The following is a 20,243-nucleotide window of genomic DNA, read 5'->3' as shown; positions in this document are numbered from 1 at the left end:
GCGCAGCTGCAGCCTCGAGGACAGCTACCTCGTCCGCTTCTCGAGCCCCGCGAGGTGTGGAAGTCCATCCCTGCAGCGAGGTTCTGTCTGGCGCTGCCCCGCTGGCGCTCACGCCTGAAGCCTGCCATCGGCGCGGGGGAGCCGAGCGCAAGGCGCTTTGCCTTCAGAACCCAACAGCCGCGAACTCCTCTGAGAAAGCAACGGCGCCTCTCACGTCGAGCATCAGCGGTGCGATGCTGCTGCCGCCACGACGGCGGGGAGCTGCGCCCCGGCCGCGGCGGGAGCCGGCGCTGACCGCACCTGCCCGCGGGCGGAGGCTCCTCAGCCGCGCTGCCGGCTCAGCACCTCTCGCCTGCTTTCCGGGCCGGGAGCGCCGCTGACCGCGGTGAGCCTCCAGCTCCCCCGGCCTCCAGAGCCACGCCGGCGGCCCGCGGGTGCCCTGAGCGGCGGCGGCGGCCGGGCCGGGCCGGGCCCAGCCCCCGCGGGCTCCGGGACGGCGGCCGCTGCCGACCGGGCGCGAGGTGCCACCCCGCCCCCTGACGGTGCGGCGGGCGGGCGGGCCGGGCCGCGCCACGCGTGCGCAGTGCGGCGCGGCGGTTAGGCCCCCCCCCTCCCCTCAGCGGCGGCAGGGCGGGTTCGCGGAGGGAGGAGCTGCCCCGCTCCCCGCGAACATGGCCGGGCGGGTGCGGGGGGCTGGAGCACGGCCTCTGCCCGGCGGCTCCTGAACCCCCCCCCCCCCCCCCCCCGCGCCTTCGCTTTTCGCTCCCGGGCGGTGCGGCAGGGAAAGGGGCCGGGGAGAGCCTTCCCCCCGCCGCCGGAGACCGCGGCCATGGACGAGCAGAGCGTGGAGGTGAGCGGTTGGGCGGCGGTTGGCGGTTGCGCCGGCGCTCCTTCGGGGAGGCGGGAAGGGCGGTGCGGGGGAAGCGCTGCCTCCCCGGGGACGCATCCCTGAGGCCGCGGGGGAAGCAGGCGGGGCGGCTGCACCTTCTCCTCCGCGGGGGATGGCGAGCGGCGGGGCCGGGCCTCTCCAGCCGGAGTCCGGGGCAGGCCATCCTGACTATTGAGGGGTCGGGGAGGGCTGGCGGGTGGCGCCGGGGCCGCAGAGCCCTCGGCGGGTCCCCCTCCCTCCTGTGAGGGGAAAGAGGCCGAGCGACGCCGAGCTGCGGGCGGCCCGAGAGGCGGAAAACAGATCGCAGCCCTGCGGCGGGCGGGGATGCGCGTAGCACGGAGCTTGGCTCGTATGTGCGCTGATGAGCTGGGTAGGAAGGGAGCAGGGTGTAAAGAGGTGGCGTTTCTAGGTGAGACGTAGTCAGGGTTAGAAAATAAACCGGTGGAGCATCGGAGGTGCCTGTTCTGGAGGTGGATGGGGAGCTGGCGCTGGCAGAACCCGTCTTGGCATGCGTGAAGGCACAGTTACTCGGTGGTGTCCGTCTGTAACCCGGGCAGCTTGCATGCATTGCTGTGGCCTGTATTAATAGCAGCCAAGCAGGAGAAGAAGTTAAAAGACCTTGTGTGATAATATCCTGTAAATGCATGTATTGCATTTTAATGGTTTGCAACCGTTAAAGAAGGCGCTAATGTATGGGAGATACTGTGGTATCTGTAAATTGAAGGTATGCCTCACTTCTGTGCTGATTTATAATTTCAGCTCTGTGGGGGAAAATATTAGCCCATCTGAAGAATCTTTCAAAGTTCCATAGTTAAAGCCAGAAGAGATCTAACTCCTGTACAATACAGAATGCAGGACTTCTTTATCAGTGAAAAATCTATCAATATGGAAAGTAACCATCACTTGGCATGTCAAAATACCTTTCTCATTTTGGGAATGGAGAGATATGAGGTGATTGCCTTCTAGAACAAAATGTTTCTCTCTTCAAATGGGTATAGCAAAACAATATGTTAAACTATATTTTTATTGCCCAAGATTAATTAAATGGGGTGTGAGGGGGGTGTGGAAATTGTGGAGCCAGTGCTAATGGTAGACCTTAAAAGAATGTAAGTCTTACAAAAGTAAAAAAAAACAAATGCCCTGTTCGATTCAACCCCTCTCATTAGCATTCTGTATACTACGTACATGCACTTAACCATGCTTTTGAGTTAGTTTAGTGCCAGTACAGTGAAGCTCGTGGGTTCAGAATCTGCAGGTACAGCACAGTTTCTTCTGACAACTGTTCAGTCCCACATGAACACAAGTAGGAATAATATCTTGGCTACAGAAAGGCCCTCTTGGAAGAAGATAAACCAGACAAAGAAACCATTCCTTGAAGAAGAATAATAGTGTTATAAAATGGGCGCTGAGAGCTGGTGTGGTTTAGGAGCGAGTGGGGAGGAGAGCCGTGGTGTTTGACTTAGTATCTCGCTCTGAGATGCGCTGTCTGTAGCAGTTTGGAATGGGACTGCATTTATGAAACCTGGCACTCTGCCTGGAAAATAAATGCAACTCTGATATGTTTGAAGTATGTGGCTTAACAATAGCAATAATCTACCCTTTGCAGAGCATTGCTGAAGTATTCCGATGTTTTATTTGTATGGAGAAATTGCGTGATGCACGTCTGTGTCCTCATTGCTCCAAGCTGTGCTGTTTCAGTTGTATTCGGGTGAGTTTGCTTATTATAGTTTATTCTTGCAAATGTATGAACTTAAAAACTGCTGATTTTATGAACACGTTCTTGCTTCTTTCTTGCCTCTTTCCCTGCAGTTCCAAGGATGCCTTTTTCCTGCTCTGTGCTCTTTAGTTTCCCTTTCAAAATCTTTTACGACACCCTGAGGAAAAACTAGGCAGGCTATGCGTTGCATTCAGTAGTGCTGATTATAGGGACTATCTGGAATAACTGTTTTTAAGAAACAGACATATAATGATCCCTTCTTTAGCATCTTTTGAGAGGCAGTGATGCCTGTGTGGAAGATAAAAGTTGGAACAGGAGTTAAATACTGACTTTGCATCTGCCGGTATGGAACACTGGCAGGTCATAACATCACCTCTTGTCATCTTAGAGATGTTTTTAAATGCTTACGAAACTAGTGTGATATGATCAGATACGGGCTAAATCTTTCTTGAGGGAGTCTGGTATAGCAGGCTGAAGCAGCATCTGAAGTACCGCAATTCATTTATTAAGGTCACGGTTACCAGTGTATAACACTTCAGTTCCAAGTCCACAGGCTGTTCCGTGTTAGTGTAGTGGGAGAGGGTTCAGCTGAGGTTTTCAGACCTCCGGTAGTATTTCCAGAAGTCAGAACAATCATCATTCACTTTGAAAGCTCTGACAAGAACCGTAGGTGAAGGATTCGTGTTAAGAATGTTAGATGACATATTGATGCTGGGTGGTGAGAGATTATTCATCAGAATCTTTAAATGTAGTAGTGAGCTGACAAATGTAAGCCCTTCAACTGCTGAGCTTTTACACTTGTAAGCTGTAGTGGGCAGGTGAAGTTCTTTCCTCAGCTACTTGTCTTTGAAGCTTTCTGGAGGAGAAATGTTCAAAGGGTCCTTGTGGATTTGATCATTGAACTGCAGGTATTGAACTTGCGTGTAAATAGCTCGAGAGGAAGAAATAAGTTACCTTGAAGACTAATAATTTAGGCTCCGAAAAGTATGCTTGTTGTATCTTTTGCTTTCTTTTGTTGAAACATGCTCTTTAGTCTATGACTATGGGAGTCTGTGCCAGGTGTGTGGTTTCTAGTGGAATATTTGGAACCTCAAAATTCTCTATGATTTTGACTGAAGCATCTTTGACATCTAAAGAAAAGTGGTTGCTTTGTTACTCAGATACAAATAGCAGCTTATTCTGTGACTAAGTGGTTGAACAGTTAAATTACAAATCTGTAAAAAAAGGAAAAAAGTATAGGAAGACTGTAATAAAAAGAAGTAACTCCTAATTAATGATAGAATGTGCTTGCTTGCAGTTCTTTTCTTACAGTCTCTTTAAAAATGTTTTTCCTTTTTCCTTCGTAGCGTTGGCTGACTGAACAAAGAGCTCAGTGCCCTCATTGTAGGTAAGGTATTTTTAATATCAGAAATAAATTATCAGGAATTGGGTGTACTGTCCTGTTATGATCGATCTTTTTTCAGTGCAGGTTGCACTAAATTTGTAAGCTTGATTTTTGAGACCTGCCTGCTGTTACTATAAAAATTTAGCCTGGTATAATACTTATTCTGAAATATGTTATAGTTTGTGACAAGCTAAGCAAGATCTTTGTTCTTCCCCTGTTTTCAGTGCATGTAGTTGGTGTAATAAGAGTAACTAGATGGTATTCGCCTTAGAACTCTTTAGATTCTTCTTGCAAGAGTCAGAGACCAGAAACTTCAGTTGCTGAGACTGAAATGTGCGCTTTTTTTATACCTATAATTTGTGAGACTTACCTTACGTGTTGCAGATTTGCCTGAGAGGTAGCTACAATGTGTTGTTTGTTCTGGGTTTTTTAAGGCAATGCCTCACCCTGTCCCCCCAAGCCCTGGCACTGCTTAGCACTTCCAGTTCTCGAGTACCTAGCAATTCTAGCTCTTGATAGACCAAAAATTGGAAGGCAGCATATTTTTTTCCCCTAAGGGAAGGGAGGTATTTAAAAACAACTAACCAACCATTTCTGCAGAACTTTTTTAATATTTAGCTTTTAAAGTATTTGATCAATAGCTCTAAAATGCTTGTAAGGAGGTAAATACATCTACATTTTACAAAGAAGGGCATAACTGAAGCACTGCAATGGGGATAGCTGAATAACGGGAGAAATTGAAGAAGCACTGAGAAATGAAATTATTTGCCCAGTGTTATCCAGGAGCCTATAAAGAAATCTGGAAATAGTTCTTGGGTTCCCCATGTAGCTATTCTGTATGTCATTGTGGGGTGGTTCGTTGTGGTTTCCGCCTCCCCCCAGCCCCCAAATGAGCAAATTGACTTAAAACATTTAATTTCTTTTTTTTTCCCTGAGATAACTAGTACAGCTTCAGCTTTTTGCCTGTGACCTTTCCGATAGTGTAGAATTGATGAACTGAATTCACTTCAATGCTTCTCTTTTAGCTCCTGGAGCCGAGTTCTTGCTCTAACTCTAGCAATGCTTCTTGCAGAGCCCCGCTGCAGCTACGAGAGCTCGTGAACTGTCGTTGGGCAGAAGAGGTCACACAACAGCTTGATACACTTCAACTGTGCAATCTCACAAAGCATGAAGAAAATGAAAAAGACAAGTAAATGGAGCATTCTTCACATAAAGCATTTTGCAGTTTGCCTTATACGAGCAGGCTTTTAATTTCAGCTCATTACTAAAATCTGGGAACTAACTGATAACTTTTACTTATTTAAAAGCTGAATTGTGCTCACTGTCTGACTAAAAGTTGGAGTTCATTTCTGTCATACTTAATGGAACAAGAAAAGCTCTTCAGTGTCTTTGCCTAGAAAACTACTACTATTTCTAGTTTGACTCGATATAGTTAAAATGAGAGGTACGGGAAACTTGAAGGGTAGTAATGCTTCTTAAGGCTTTTAGCCCTTCTTCGTGACCATACATCTGAAATAAAAGTCTTCTCTCAATGGCTTGTTCATTTTGCAGTCCCATTAAGACTGTGGGTGCTGATTTGGTATCTCAGCACATAAAAGCAGAGAAGCTCTTCTGAGAAGATGTCTTCTAGTCCCTTGCAAAAATGTAATTGATAAACCCAGTTCGAGATCAAAGAAAATACATAAAGCCCCACAGAAAGCACTACTGTTGCTATATCTGTCACATTACTGCTGTTCATTCTCCTTCCTTGTCTTTGGAGCCTCCTGTATTTTCTTATATATTCTCTTCCTAGGAGCAGCTGTCAGTACTTTCTCAGCAGGCTTTTCTCCTGGTTTTATCCCATTACCAGTGCTATTATGTGTTTTAAGATATATTCTGGAGATTTGGAGGAGAAAAGTGTGAGAAGAAGCATTGAAAAATGGACAGGGACTAATTATGTGTTCTATACCTGCCTCTTCCCCAAGTTCCTGAATGCTAATGGAGGGGGAAGGGAGAGGCATGTATTTTAGGTCTGGCCTGGTCTGTGCTCGGTTTCTTAATTGATGCTGTTTCTGAAATTTTAAAAAATGACAAAGATCAGTTTGCCCAAAAAGGTTATGAGCCATTGCTCTGTGGTTACTTTGGGTTGCGTATGATTAGGATTTTAATAATGTGAAGTATTATCTTTTAAAATTCTGAGCTTGATTCGTTGATGATATCCTTTATCTGCTGGGTAGAAATCCAATTTTAGTAATGTATTTTCTATCTCTGTGAAATATGTGTATTTTTTGTTAAAGGTGTGAAAATCATCATGAAAAGCTCAGTGTTTTCTGCTGGACCTGTAAGAAGTGTATTTGCCACCAGTGTGCGCTTTGGGGAGGAATGGTAAGAAGAGACTTGTTTGCTTGTATGCACATGGTGTATTACAATAAGAGACTGCAAGCATTATGTTTGACAGCAGTTTGACAGCAGTTTGAAGAAACAGAAGTGCTATGAAACTGTTATGGCTATTGAATTGCCGTGCAAATACTGCAGTTGTATGTGTCTTTACAATTTAAAGTGAACTTTGGTTGTGAAAGGCGATACCTTCTGTTTATAATTAGAGAAGCAAATTGAATTTTTGCTGAAAGGAGGTCAGAATTACCTTCCTTGTTATAAATTTTGTGATGTCTTGGACAAACTGTAGATGGTGCTGAGAATTTTATGGGCAAAGGAAGAAGTCTTTCTCAGAGAATATAGGTAACACTTGCATTATTTAAATGTCCTGGCCTGTAGTCTTGAATAACTTCAAAGCTGTATTAGTAGCACAATTCACCGCACTGTTTATTATCCTTTCAATTGAGTGTTTCAAGGAGAGACTGCTGTCATTGCTTGGAATATAAGTGGTTAACAGTGTGCTGCCTTTGTTTGGGAAGGGTGTTTTAATAATAATAAAAGTAAGATATCCCTTCTATCGTTACTTGATTTGTTAGAGAATAGCACAGTGAATGAAGCAGTTTATTTTTGGAGGACCGTTGAGACTCCAAATAACTCTTGACAGGAAGCTTTGACGGTATGAAAGCCAAATTCATGACTTACGAAGGGAAGTGAAAGACAGGCTTCCTACATACAATCTGCTTTGGAACTTTTCCAAAGTGAGTGATACACTAGGAGGCTTGCTTCCCCTTTCTTTCAGCAATTTAATAGGAGTGGAATAAAGTTAAAATGGGATGCTCTATTATTTCTCCCTTCCCCCCCCCCTTTTTCTTTTTTAACAGCATGGAGGACATACTTTTAAGCCACTGGCAGAAATCTACGAGCAACACGTCACAAAAGTAAATGAGGAAGTGGCAAAGCTTAGGAGAAGACTCATGGAATTGATCAGTTTGGTGCAAGAAGTGGTAAGAAATTGATCCAAGATAATGTTAAGTTTCCCTGTAGTATGCCAGCGATATAACAGGGATATCCCCAGCACCTGTTTAGAAGCTGTTGCTTCTGTGAAGGCAATCAGATTATCCCACAGAGAGACATTTTTACTTTTTAGTTATACTCTTTTTATACAATATGGAAAGATCAGCATATTCTCAGTACTGTTTTTGTAGTTGCCAGACAGAAAAAGATGTGAGTTGGCTAACAGGGAATTTTTCTTTTGGTGTATGCTATTTAAAAGCTAGAGTTGCGCAGTTCTTCGAAAGATGTATTTTTGTCGACACTTATAAAAGTGCAGTCTGCCATGCTAAACGAGTATAAAAATGCTTTATTCTAATAGAGCTTATTTTCCTTTCTTTAGGAGAATAAACTACAAGTATATATTTGAGCCTACAGGATGGGCTGTAAAGCAGCTTGCCAGTTAGAGATTTGAAGTCTGGGTACCTCCTTTTTCTTCCCCATAGGGGTAAATGTGTTAGACATCCCAATATCAACATGTTCAGCTTTGGCAGTTTCAGTGGGAATTCCAATAATTCAATACAGTTTCTTGTATTCTAGGAAGGATTATTTTTGTGTTCTGTTGAATGCTGTTACATTTATTGTGTAGTCTTTGTGCGAATAAAATAAATTTGTTTTTTTTTTTTTTAAACAAGTTTCCATATGGATTTTGTCTATGCTATTATTCAGGTAGTTGTTTGCCACATGCAGTGGTAGGTTAGCTCTGCTTCAACTCAAATGTGACAGTTATATCACCAAGTGGGCTACTTGTAAGTATTTGTAAAATGTTGAGAGGATTGTGGCCTTCACCTTCCAGGGTGAAGGGTGCAACTTTTATCAAATTATTCTTGTTACCAAGAAGGTAACTTTTCTGTGCTGCTCAAGTTACAGAAGAGAAACTGGCAGTTGTATTTACAAATTTTGATACTAAAGAACACCATGTGACAAATCTATGTAATGAGAAAACGTTGCTCAACTTTACTGTTAACCTTTGGTCACCCACCAGAGGGCACGCTTATATATTCAGTAAAAGTCTAAGGATATTTACAGCTGGCAACAGGAATAGCCTGTAATACAGCTCATCTGAAAACACATTCTTGTTTTCTTATTCTAAACATGCAAGCTTCAGTAAGACCAGGATTTTTTTTTTTTTTTAAATAATAAATAGGGCTGGAGGGGACTCTAGGGAGGCCTAGCATTTCTGGGATCTGAGAGAGTGGAGTCAACGTGTAAATGAGTGAAACATGCAAAAGTGTAAAGGCTTTCTTTTTGTGCGTGTTTTTTCCTGAACCCTGTTTTAGGAGAGGAACGTGGAGGCAGTGCGTAGCGCGAAGGATGAACGAGTTCGGGAAATCAGGAATGCAGTGGAGATGATGATTGCCCGTTTAGACACTCAGCTGAAGAATAAGCTTATAACATTAATGGGTAGGTATTTGCCTGATCTATTATGAGTAGGAGCAATATATTAACAATGTGTAAATCTATTGAGAAACTTTCTTGCCCTGGAAGTATGACTCCTTATGTACTTTATGGTGTTCAGCAAGCTAACTGCTGACAGAAAACTTCTACCTACAGCAAAGATTTTAGTTAATTATGTTAGACGTAACCTGGTTATGTTCTGTTAGAAACTCCTGGATAATAACTTGGAGAACATTTCCATCTAATCAGGTGTTTAGTACCTTTCACTTCAAGTGTTTTTACACCATCATTTGTATTAGCCAAGAAGTCCTTTGTTGTAATTTGACATCTTTGTAATATATATACTCCTTTTAATGTAATTTTAAAAAATTAGAAGTCTGTATGAGATGTCTGGTGAGCATCAGTTCAGATCCATACATACAGGCATCTTTGCTGCAAGTGAAGAACGTGGCATCTGGAATCAGAGCTGCTACTGTGGTTCCTGACACTTTTGCTAACCGGACACTGGTCGCTTTAGCTCTCCTTTGGTATAAATAGAGGTGAGAAGACGGGTGGTACACTTACAGGTATTGAAGCTTACAGACGCAACACTATGAAAAATTAAGCGTAGCTTTTGACGAGAAGGACAGACTGTTCCTCAGTTGGCTATAACTCTGTACATGCTTTGCTCAACTGATTTTGCCTTGGTTTTTCCATGTGCGCTTTCATTTGCGTAAGTGCATTGATAGGAGCACATACTACAGGTGACACCTTCTTGGGATATCGGTTTCTTTAGACACTCTTGAAATGTTATACTTAGGACCTTAGTTTTGCAAGGTACACAACGAGTAGATCAAAGTACACAGGCAAATAGATCCTTGACCTTGTACCTACGTATTTGTCTCAGAACTAAAAGCAAGGCAATAAAATAGCTGTGCTGAAAATGTATTTCTGATGCTTGAAATCTTCACACAGAGACATACACACACACACCCGTTCTCCCTGCCACCCACCCAAAGAAAACCTACAGTGTTCATGCTTGGAAGGTGTCCTTAGCTTTGATAATGCTTGTGTTTATTCTCTTAGTTCATTTCCATTAAAAACAAAACAAATCATAAATGTATATTAGCTATGTTTCAAGTTTCTCTTCAAATTCATGTCAGTACTTTAAAATGTTTGCTTTACGTTACATATGAATGCATGAATCCTGGATTTATTATGTGCCTGTATCAAATACAGTCATCAGTCACAAGATTTGTTTTAGTGTGTACAGATTAAAGATCAGTCTTAAAGCTGTGGTAGAATGTCTTAATTCTTTGTACGTACAGGTTAACATTTTGTCCATGTAACACCTTTTTTCTAACAAGTGCCAAACACCCTTCAGGTATGTAATGTATGACGGAGACAAAGTAAATGCCCATGATAGAAAACAGACAAATGTGACTTAGGTTTTTATTCTTTCTCGTCATGGCTTCACGCTAGTTGAAATGCACAAACGCATTTAAACATTGTTTGTTCTTTTTTATAAAGAAAACACTTAAACATCAAAGTCAAGAGAAATGGTGGCTTTTAGGAGAAAAGTGTCCGCTAATATAAAAGAGAGGCTTGTGTCCTGGTTTCGGCTGGGATAGAGTTAGTTTTCTTCTTAGTAGCTGGTACAGTGCCGTGTTTTGGATTTAGGATGAGAACAATGTTGATAACGCACCGATGTTTTAGTTGTTGCTGAGCGGTGCTTACACTAGTCAAGGACTTTTCAGCCTCTTATGCCCTGCCAGTGAGAAGCTGGGAGGGGGCACAGCCAGGACGGCTGCCCCAAACCGGCCAAAGGGACATTCCATACCATGGGACGTCAGGCTCAGTACAGAAACTGGGGAAAGCTGGCCGGGGGGGCCGCTGCTCGGGGACTGGCTGGGCATCGGTCGGTGGGTGGTGAGCAATTGCACTGTGCATCACTTGCTTTGTATATTCTTTTTATTATTATTTGTTGTTGTTGTTGTTGTTGTTGTTGTTTTATTTCAATTCTTAAACTGTTTTTATCTCAACCCACGAGTTTTCTCGCTTTTACTCTTCCGATTCTCTCCCCCGTCCCACCGGGTGGGGGGAGTGAGCAAGTGGCTGCGTGGGGCTCAGTTGCCGACTGAGGTTAAACCACAACAGCTTGTCTGGATGAGAGCGAATTGAATGAAGTCAAACCTTTTTTTGTCCAAAAAAGGACGCCAAAACAACAAACCTGCCATTTCTGGGACAGTGTTTCATTACTGTTTTAACCTCAAGTGAGTTCTTCACTACAGCTCTAATTAAAAATGCAGGCTTGCTTTTAAAATGCTTTCTCCATCAACCTTGGTATATTTAGAAATCCTTTACCTTAGTAGGTTCTGGGGCAGCTTCCAGGTAAAAAACAAAACAAAAAAACCCTCAGTTTCTTAAAATCCAGTGTGTATGTCTCCTTTTTCTTTAAACATGTCGTCTTTTCTTTAAACAGGTCAAAAGACATCACTTACTCAAGAAACTGAACTTCTGGAATCCCTGCTTCAAGAAGTAGAACATCAGGTGATTATGAAAAGAGCTGAAATGCTGTGTTACATAGATCCCTCCTCAGTCGGCCTTTCTTATTATTTTATGTATTTTTAAACTAGTAATTGATGGATATTTCTTGAGGGTATCTTTTCGTTTAAGTGGCCTTAGGTTGCACAATTTCTTCTTAAAAACAAGCATGTCTTCTAGAAATAATCAAAGTTGTTCTCTTCTGTTGCTTGAAAAACTAGTACAGGGATTAATAGCAATACCATATAAAACTACAGTTATGTGTTTGTTTAAGGTAACTTAGCATTTAGACAGTGTGGGTAGATTCTGTTAGTTCTGCTGCTGCCAACTGCATATGAATAGTGGTGGCTATAAATGGAGAATAAACAGAAATGTTCTGTTTCTCTTTGTGCTTTTGAGGAAAACCGAACTGGTTCTAGTTCTTTTATTCCTCTCCACCTGTCTTTCCAAGAAGATGACGTGGTATCACTTTTTTCATCTTGCTTCTAGCTATATAAGTTCAGCTTTTGTAAATGAAATATTCAAGTTCTGCAGAGCTTGATTGTACTTGCCCTGAACAATTTCTGCTTGCTCTGAGGAAATGGAAGGGTTTTCTTCCTTCGAGCATTACTGCATCCGGTAATTATCTTTCAGCAGGGTTTGACGTTTTAGGTTGGGGATGGGGGCTAAGCTTCTTTGAGTGATGCCTCTTGTCCTGTATTCCTTTCTCATTCCTTGCACTGCTTTTAATTCAGTAAGAATGCTAAGCTGGCTTTATCACCAGATCAGCAATTATCATGTTCTCCTTGCGCTTCAGTTGATTATTTCATACCTATGATGGAATGCCTTATTTGAAGAATTGATGACATCAGGAGGATGAGTGCTCCTCCATACCATGCATCAGCGTATCTTTTTTGTCTGTTTGCTGAGAGCTCTCTGTGTATAGATCATTCAGAAATTACTGTGTTGCAGCCCAAATGAGGACCTTCTAAATCCTGAATAGCAGTGCGTATGCAACTCTGCAGATTAGCTTCTCTTTTGCAGAAAAAAACCAAACCATTAAAATAGTTACAAATTGGTGCTAGTGAAACATGACTTCTTCTCCCTCCAAAATCAGAGGAAAACTTACTAACTAAAAAAAATTGTGAGAAGATGCAGATATCTCGCAACGGTGTAGGTCTCTACTGGTTGTTTAAAGTCATCATATATATCTTTGTCAAGAGAGGCTTTGAATTTCGTATTCTTTTCGTGGAAGTAATAGAATTATTTGAAGAACTCATAGCAAAAATGTGACTTTTTAAAACGTACATATTAGTCTCACTTCAGCCTGACAGAAAGTTTGAAATGTAAGTCTAAGATATGTTTTTCCAATGTTTAAAGTATAAATAAGAAGCAGAGTAGATTTGTCTCCTTTAGTAAGGAGGTTTAGAAAATGCAGTACTAGCTATTCAAGGAACATGTAGGATTAGATTTTTTTTTTTTTTTCAGATTTTGAAAAGACCTTTGTTATTACACTGGTTTTGTAAGATACCTCGAATGAAGTGGATTGAAGTGGGTTTTTTGGCCTGCTAGTGAAGATAATATAGGCTTCGTTTTGTTCAAATTTGGGTGAACAAAAAAAACTACGGTGCTTGGCAATACAGCAGTAAAGGAGTAACTAAAACGTAAAAGAGCTATCTAATGTCACAGGAGCTTCTATCGCTGTGTTGTGATAATTTCCTCAAATACATCCCAATGTCTAATTAAGCGTCCTTTCCAGATTGATTTGCTTTATTATTGTTGTGTAAACACAGTAATAGATGTGACTTGGTATTAATCGGACATCTTATATATAAATAAGTTTAACCTAAGTGAAGTACACAGTAGTTGCTGTAACTTTCATTGTAGAATTTGACAAGAGTCTTAAATATTCAGGACTTAATGGGTTGCACAGACTTTGGAGTGAGACAGAATAGCTATTTTAATTTCCTAACAGAAATTTTAGAACACACGACCATTGGCTATTGTAGGCAAATTCTTAGTCTTAAGAGCTGACAGTTTCAAGGGAAATAAAACCCAAACAAGTGGCAAAAAACCCCCCCAAAACAACCCAACCTCCAAGGTTCGTTTTACATTGCATTGTGGGTAATCTTTCTGAAGCTGTGACAGACGTGCAATTTATTTGTTTAAAAACAAAAGTGGACAAAACCTATGGTTTCTACTAATGACATAAGGATTTTTTTTCTTTCTTGTTTTTTTTCCATATAGTTACGATCGTGCAGTAAAAGTGAATTGATATCCAAAAGTTCAGAGATCCTGATGATGTTCCAGCAGGTTCATCGGAAGCCTATGGCCTCGTTTGTCACTACTCCTGTCCCGCCAGACTTCACAAGGTAAGCATTGCATTTCCTTTCTGTTGTAGTTTGAACTTGAAAGCCATCTTACGAAGGTTTGTTTTGCTTGTTAAAAAATGTTTAAAGTAACTCAGAGGAGAGTATCTCTTTCCCATTTTACTGTACCACTGTATGGAGGAGGATGTTCCAGTGAGTGTGGGAGGTAGATGTATTCTTACATGTGTCAGCCTTTTGTAAAACTGGGATGGGAGAGTACCACTGTATTTTAACGTGGGTTTGAAAGAGAGGATGATAGGATGGATAGGTTGCTGGAGAGCTTGCCTGATACCCACCTATAGCGAAGGGGAGTCATACTTCTCAGCTATATGAGCAGTGGTAATCTGGAGGGTAACATGACTCTGTCCGTTTCTGTGCTAAACTTGATATCTCTGACTGAATTTGGGTCCGTGCTTATACACTGAAAATGATAAACTGCTTAACTTACTCTTCTTAGTAACCTATGCCGCACGTAGGCTTTCTGTTCCAGCAGGGCTTACTTTATGTCTGTAGTCCTTGCTGGGGAGTCAGGACAGTGGGTTCCAGCTGACAATTTTTTTTCTTTTTTACACTTAGTTTACTGATTTGTCCTTTTTCTCTTATTATTGGGTCATTCAGTATCTAATTGCAAGGCTCTCATGAGATGCCTCTGCAGGTCACCTTAATTCAGAATATATAGCCAAAATCACTTCATAACACAATTCTTCATAAAGAGAGTGCTGCTAGTGCTGGGTCCTGAGGAAGTCTGTTGACAGTTTAGGCTAGCTGGCTAAAAAGTGTCTCCAAAAAATTGAAAGTAGAAGAAGTCTTAGAAGAATTCCTCAAATCATTTTGTGTTCTCTAGCAAGAATCAGTTTGGCTTGCTTTTAAATGCAATCTCAAAACTATTGTCCTGACATGTTTTCTGAAAAGAATAAATGCGTCTCTGAGGAGAGTTTAAATCTGAATATTCATTTTCCGATGGCAGTAAGGTATCTCCTGCTCTGAAACACAAACCATTTAAGCTTTGTACTTTCAGCCATGAAATAGTTTCATCCTTTCTAGAACTACCAAGGAGTCTTACGTTAAAAATTCACCATATTAAGAGATTATTAGCCATCACAGGTAAAAGGGAAACTCATCTTAAATACTTCTGGTTGCTCTTCCCTTCCTAACATAAAATATTTGTTTTATTGTGTGATACCACATGGAGAGGTACTGGGGAGAAGGCTTGGAAATGGAACTTTCGGAAGTGCTGAAATAACTGAGTGTAGTCCTAGTGAATTTTAGTGGCTCTGGTGACCTAAATCATCTTAAGTGCTTCCAAAAGTTGGGATTTTTAACGTCATGTTATTCAACTCTAATATATTTATTTTTTTTCCGCCTCTCCCCAGTGAATTGGTTCCAGCCTATGACTCAACTACGTTTGTCTTGGAAAACTTCAGGTAAGAATGTATCTTAAATTACTGTGAATACCGGGAAGCTTTTCCTGGTTCTTCTATACATGAGTAGTATTCTTGAAAACACAGAATAGTCTCTACAGAAAACTGTTAGATACGAACCAAGCTGTAGCAATTCAGTCAAAAATCTCTTGTTTACCAGGTGAACAACAATTATCCCTAGCTAAACTGTTAGCTAAAAAGATTTTCCATGATAAAGGCAAACTACTTATTTTTCTTTTTAAAAAAGATTGAATAATTTTGCAAGGAATACATATATTTGTACGGTCACTTAACATTTTGCATGGGCCTCGTATGCTGCTACATGCTCTGTGCAGCCAGAAGGATAGTTCTAGAGTGTAAGAGTGCAAGCGTATATGCAGCTTACTGTTTCACGGAGGGTTTTGCTTTGTCCCAATAGCAAATATTTTTTCTCCTTTCTCAATAGTACGTTGCGTCAGCGAGCAGATCCTGTTTACAGTCCACCTCTTCAAGTGTCAGGACTTTGCTGGAGGTTAAAAGTTTATCCAGTGAGTTACATTTTTCAACTAGAGTTGTTATCCCATCCAAAACACTTAACCAGCATTCATATGCTTCGCTTGTAAGGAAACATCAGTTAGTGTCTTCTCATGTTGTATATAAAAAGCTGCATGAAAGGAACGTAATAAGATTGCAGAGTTGATCACCAGCCATTGGAGTATTCCCTCTCTGCCTCCAGATAACCAGCATGAACATTCTCACTGTAGTTAATCTGGGTAATTTAAAAGCAATTAAAAATGGGTCTTACAGATATGCCGTAGGAACTTTAATAGGCATTTTTAATGTTTGTCTGAGTGGTTTTTGCAGATGTTTCTTGCAGAACTGAGGTCTGTAATAACTTACCATATTTATGTTTATGAATAAGCCTTATTTGGGAAGTTGGGAGGAGGGCAAGGTATTAGTTGAAAGGGAATCTGGTTTACTGTGTGTCCAGTTCTCAGATGCTGACATTAAAACGTGTGTGTTGTACTAATGTCCTTTCAGTGGGCCGAATATTCAGATTTCGGAAACAGTGTCTCTGTCAGTGTTGGAACGTTAACCCACGAGGTCAGATCTTTTTACGGTCCACTAGTCCGGCCAGTGCTTCCAGGAAGCTCTGGCTGCTACTACAGCTGTGCTTGGAGAAGTATGTGTTTAGCGGTGGAGTACAAGTTTTGTTTGTTAGTGATTTACATGGTGTCTTCAGAGAACTGGAGTAATCTGTTAAGCCCACGTATGCACAGAACTGTATTCTTGCAATGCGGAGGTGGACCCCTGTGTAAGTTTTCAGGGTATTGTAAATTCAGGATTGACATAAGGTGTGCTGTCAGAAGGCATTAAAATTTATTTTTTAAATGGTAAGTTGAAATGTTTCTTCAACCTAGAGGATTCAAGTTGAGCCATTCTTCATCCTTGATTAAGGTGAGTGTGATGGAGGTTTTGCCATATTTTTTCTTGATTTCTGGTGATTCTAATATTGTTTCTCAGTTAACTGGCCTAACTTTTTCATGTTGCATGTTTTTTCTAAAGAAATTGCTCTTCTTTCAAAAATTAAGTGGCTTTGAAATGCAGCTGTATGTAAAAATGTTTCAGAACTAATGTTTAACCGGGGGGGGGAGTGGGCGAGCGGCTGTGTGGTGCTTAGTTGCCGGCTGGGGTTAAACCACGACAGCTGTTTTCACGTTGAGAGTTTGAGAAGAATTGGACTGTAATAAACTGATGAGTAGATTTTATGAGCTTTTTTATTGCTTTTTCTATATGTTAAATTAATGTTTTTCCAATACATTGACAAGTGTTTGTCTACTCGGTCTGCCACTTAATTGAACTCCTAAAATGCTAATAGAGTAACTAGAGCTCTGTTTTGAGATTTATATCTGAGATACCAATACTAGAGTGCGTATGTGCTTCCAGATGCAAACTCTGTGTTGATTCAAGTTACAGTAAGAGTTCTAGGTCAGAGAAGACTAAAAATCAAAACTGTAGCATACAAAGTAGACTACTGCTGCAAATTCTGTATTGATTGAAGCTGTTCTCTAAACTTCATGGGTATATCGAGGTGTTTTGTTTTTTTGGTTTTTTTCTGGTTTTTGCTTTCTTTTTTTAATAAATTTTTCTCTCTATTTCGTTTGTTTCAAGGATGGAAATGGAGTAGTACGGGGCTACTACCTGTCTGTGTTCTTGGAGCTGTCAGCTGGATTGCCGGAGACATCCAAGTAAGCAAACCTGTAGTAAGAGCAGCCGTTCTTTTTTTTTTCTATTAGCAAAGCGTCTGGAGAGGTTTGCAAAGAATGACCTCAAGTTCTGTAGTGTTGTTAGGGACTGATGCAGAGCACCCTTGAAAAGAATAGTGAGACTTCTGTTGTCCATTGAGCTTTGAATCGTGCCCAAAGATAGTATTTTGAAGTTGTTACTCAGTGGCTTTCTCGAGATAAAAAGCAAGCTGGCAAAACAACCGATAAGAGTATCTGTCTCCTAGTATTCAATCCTAGAGTTGGTTTACCGCTCTACTCCCTATTACTACTTTCTTCCCCCTTGTACTGTTTGTATAAGTGTTCAGTAAAATTTTAAGACTGAATCACCTCTTCAGCTGGGCATGCAAACCTCCCAGGAGGTGCAGTTCTGTTAAACTTGACGCATTCAGCAATTCGGACATCTTTGTTTTGGTATTAATACCTGTGATCTTCCCCTGCGTAGGTATGAGTACCGTGTAGAAATGGTTCACCAGTCCACCAACGATCCCACTAAAAACATAATTCGAGAGTTTGCCTCCGATTTTGAAGTTGGAGAGTGCTGGGGTTACAACAGATTCTTCCGTTTAGACTTGCTAGCCAATGAAGGCTATTTAAACAGGCAAAATGACACTGTGATCCTAAGGTAAGGAAGACAACTTAGTAGGCTCTTTTCTGCTATCGTTTCACAAAGTGTCACACCTACTACTGGAATAGGAAATAATTAAGTAGTTGAATTTAAAATAATTGTGACATGTTTTGTCATAAATGGATTTCACTGTCATAAGCTTTAAAGAGGAAAATGTGCTGAAGGGAGTTGTGGAAACTTTAAGTACATCTCTTTCTTTGAGAAGTAGCTCCACTTGACACTAATGAGTCTGGGTTGGAGATCTGTGGCTAACTGAATTCAAGGAAAAGGATTTTTCTTTTTTTTTTTTTCCCCTCCCTCTTTAGAAACAGTTGTAGTGAGCATAGGAGAGCTTTGGGAACGAAGGAAGTCTGTAACGTAAGAGAACTGATACTGTCAATAGAAATTGCAATGTTATGACAAAATACAGAAGCTTTATCCATCTACTTCAAATATTCTCTGTGCAGTCCTACTCTTGCTCCTGTTTAATGCTTTGTAGTGTGTGAATTTTTTTTAGTGTTGGTTTGTGAAGATAACCACCTCTCACGTAACTGCCTCTCCTACAAAAAAATTAACTGTTGCCATTCAGTGCGTTGGGGATACTGAGTATAGAAGTACATGTCGTCTGTTAAGTATTTCATCACTAGATTTCAGGTTGTCTGATGTCCTTATGCAGGGCTTTTGGGATTTGGGGGGATGACCAAAAAGAAAAAAAAAAAACAAAACCCCAACCCCTTTTGAAATGTTCCTTTGAAGGTTCCAAGTGCGGTCACCAACCTTCTTCCAAAAGTGCCGAGATCAACACTGGTACATTGCTCAGCTGGAAGCAGCTCAGACAAGTTATATCCAACAAATAAATAACCTTAAAGAAGTAAGTGGGATGTATATTAATGTAAAATCACCTTTTACTGACCAGTCATTACCTGTTTGAGGTTACAGTGTTTGTGTTTGACAACTGTGTGTGTTTTGGGTTGCTATTGGTAGTTTGGTATTGGCGTAACTAAAGTAGCACGTATGCAAGTCAACAGACTTACTTGATTTGATGATGCTGCTCCATTGTCATCTTCTATGTATACTTTTGTGTATCCTTCTACTATTTAAGAGGCTTGCGATTGAACTTTCCCGGACTCAGAAATCACGAGGCATTTCACCTCCAGACACTCATCTTAGTCCCCAGAATGATGATGGTCCAGAAACAAGAGCAAAGAAATCTGGACAAAGCACTGAAGTACTACTTGAGAATGTTGCTGCTCCAGGATTAGTGCGAGATAGCAAAGAGGAGGAGGAAGAGAAGATCCAGCATGAAGACTTTAACGTAGGAATTGTCTTTTTCCTGCCTCTTTGTTTATGTGTAGCTCTTTATGATAGCATAGCAGTAGAAACATAAGTGAACTTCTGAATTGTAAATTAGATTTATTATCATCTGTGTGGAAATAGGAAATAACACACTCGAGAGCTAGCAGCGAGAGGTGATGCTAGAGAGATGTTCCAGAACAGAGCTAATAGATCCCATCACCAAAAGGTTTCCAAGTTGCAGCTGAAAAATCCAACTTCTCTGTTTGCTACCAGCTTTTATTGTGCTTTGAGACCCTCCTAACTCCTGTATAATTGTGTGACACTCTGGGGAGAGAGAGTTTCTGCTCATAGCTTTTGGTGAATGCATCAAAGCGCAACTGAAATGTTTCTTCTTTATAAAGACTTGTTCTGTTTTTCCTATAGCATGAGCTCTCTGATGGTGACTTGGATATAGATCTTGCTGGAGAAGATGAGGTGAACCACCTTGATGGTAGCAGCTCTTCAGCTAGTTCGACAGCAACCAGTAACACTGAAGAAAATGATATTGATGAAGAAACTATGTAAGTAACTTAAAATGCCTCTCAGATCATCACCATGTCTCTCAGGGTAATCATCCTAATTCCAATGGAAACTGGTTCATTTGCTATATCACAGTTATGATGTGTGGGGGATTCCAGTGCACTGTGAGGGTGTTTCCTATACTGGAAACAACATGAACCAGTACAGTTAACGCTAAACATTGAATTTTTGGTCAGCTAGTTACTATCTTTCCGATCTCTTAATTTATTTTAGTGTTGTATTCTGTCTTTGGCAAGTGATAGTCTGTGAAGGTTCTTTCCCAAAACACTCGTGAAAAAAATCTGTTTCTACACTGTAACGAAAGAGAGGTTTGGTATTAGGAAGTGTTGTAGTAGTAGGAGAGTGACAATAAAGACTTAAACTAGAGAATTTAAGCTTCTTAGCTGAGATGGTAATGTCAAATCCTAGAATC

At 41.1% G+C, this 20,243-nt stretch overlaps 1 protein-coding gene across 8 annotated transcripts in view; it reads left to right on the top strand.

The window, feature by feature from the left end:
- The first annotated feature begins 758 nt into the window (after positions 1-758).
- Positions 759-20,243, top strand: part of TRIM37 (tripartite motif containing 37) — a 35,167-nt gene continuing 15,682 nt past the window's right edge. For all 8 annotated transcript variants that reach the window (XR_012996680.1, XR_012996682.1, XR_012996683.1 and 5 more), the window contains exons 1-16: positions 759-850; positions 2,496-2,597; positions 3,953-3,993; positions 5,063-5,179; positions 6,267-6,354; positions 7,227-7,349; positions 8,676-8,799; positions 11,255-11,322; positions 13,543-13,667; positions 15,038-15,088; positions 15,531-15,612; positions 17,237-17,313; positions 17,795-17,974; positions 18,713-18,827; positions 19,059-19,271; positions 19,676-19,812. Coding sequence is in view for 4 of the 8 variants with exons in the window: in XM_076354792.1 (XP_076210907.1) it covers positions 830-850; positions 2,496-2,597; positions 3,953-3,993; positions 5,063-5,179; positions 6,267-6,354; positions 7,227-7,349; positions 8,676-8,799; positions 11,255-11,322; positions 13,543-13,667; positions 15,038-15,088; positions 15,531-15,612; positions 17,237-17,313; positions 17,795-17,974; positions 18,713-18,827; positions 19,059-19,271; positions 19,676-19,812 (1,664 nt within the window). In the remaining 4 variants the exon portion in view is untranslated. The remainder of the gene's footprint in view (positions 851-2,495; positions 2,598-3,952; positions 3,994-5,062; positions 5,180-6,266; positions 6,355-7,226; positions 7,350-8,675; positions 8,800-11,254; positions 11,323-13,542; positions 13,668-15,037; positions 15,089-15,530; positions 15,613-17,236; positions 17,314-17,794; positions 17,975-18,712; positions 18,828-19,058; positions 19,272-19,675; positions 19,813-20,243) is intronic.

The sequence above is a fragment of the Aptenodytes patagonicus genome, chromosome 17 (genome assembly GCF_965638725.1).
Source record: "Aptenodytes patagonicus chromosome 17, bAptPat1.pri.cur, whole genome shotgun sequence".
NCBI lineage: Eukaryota > Metazoa > Chordata > Aves > Sphenisciformes > Spheniscidae > Aptenodytes > Aptenodytes patagonicus.
The sequence above is the reverse complement of the archived record's forward strand: the minus strand, read 5'-3'. Positions and strand labels throughout refer to the sequence as shown.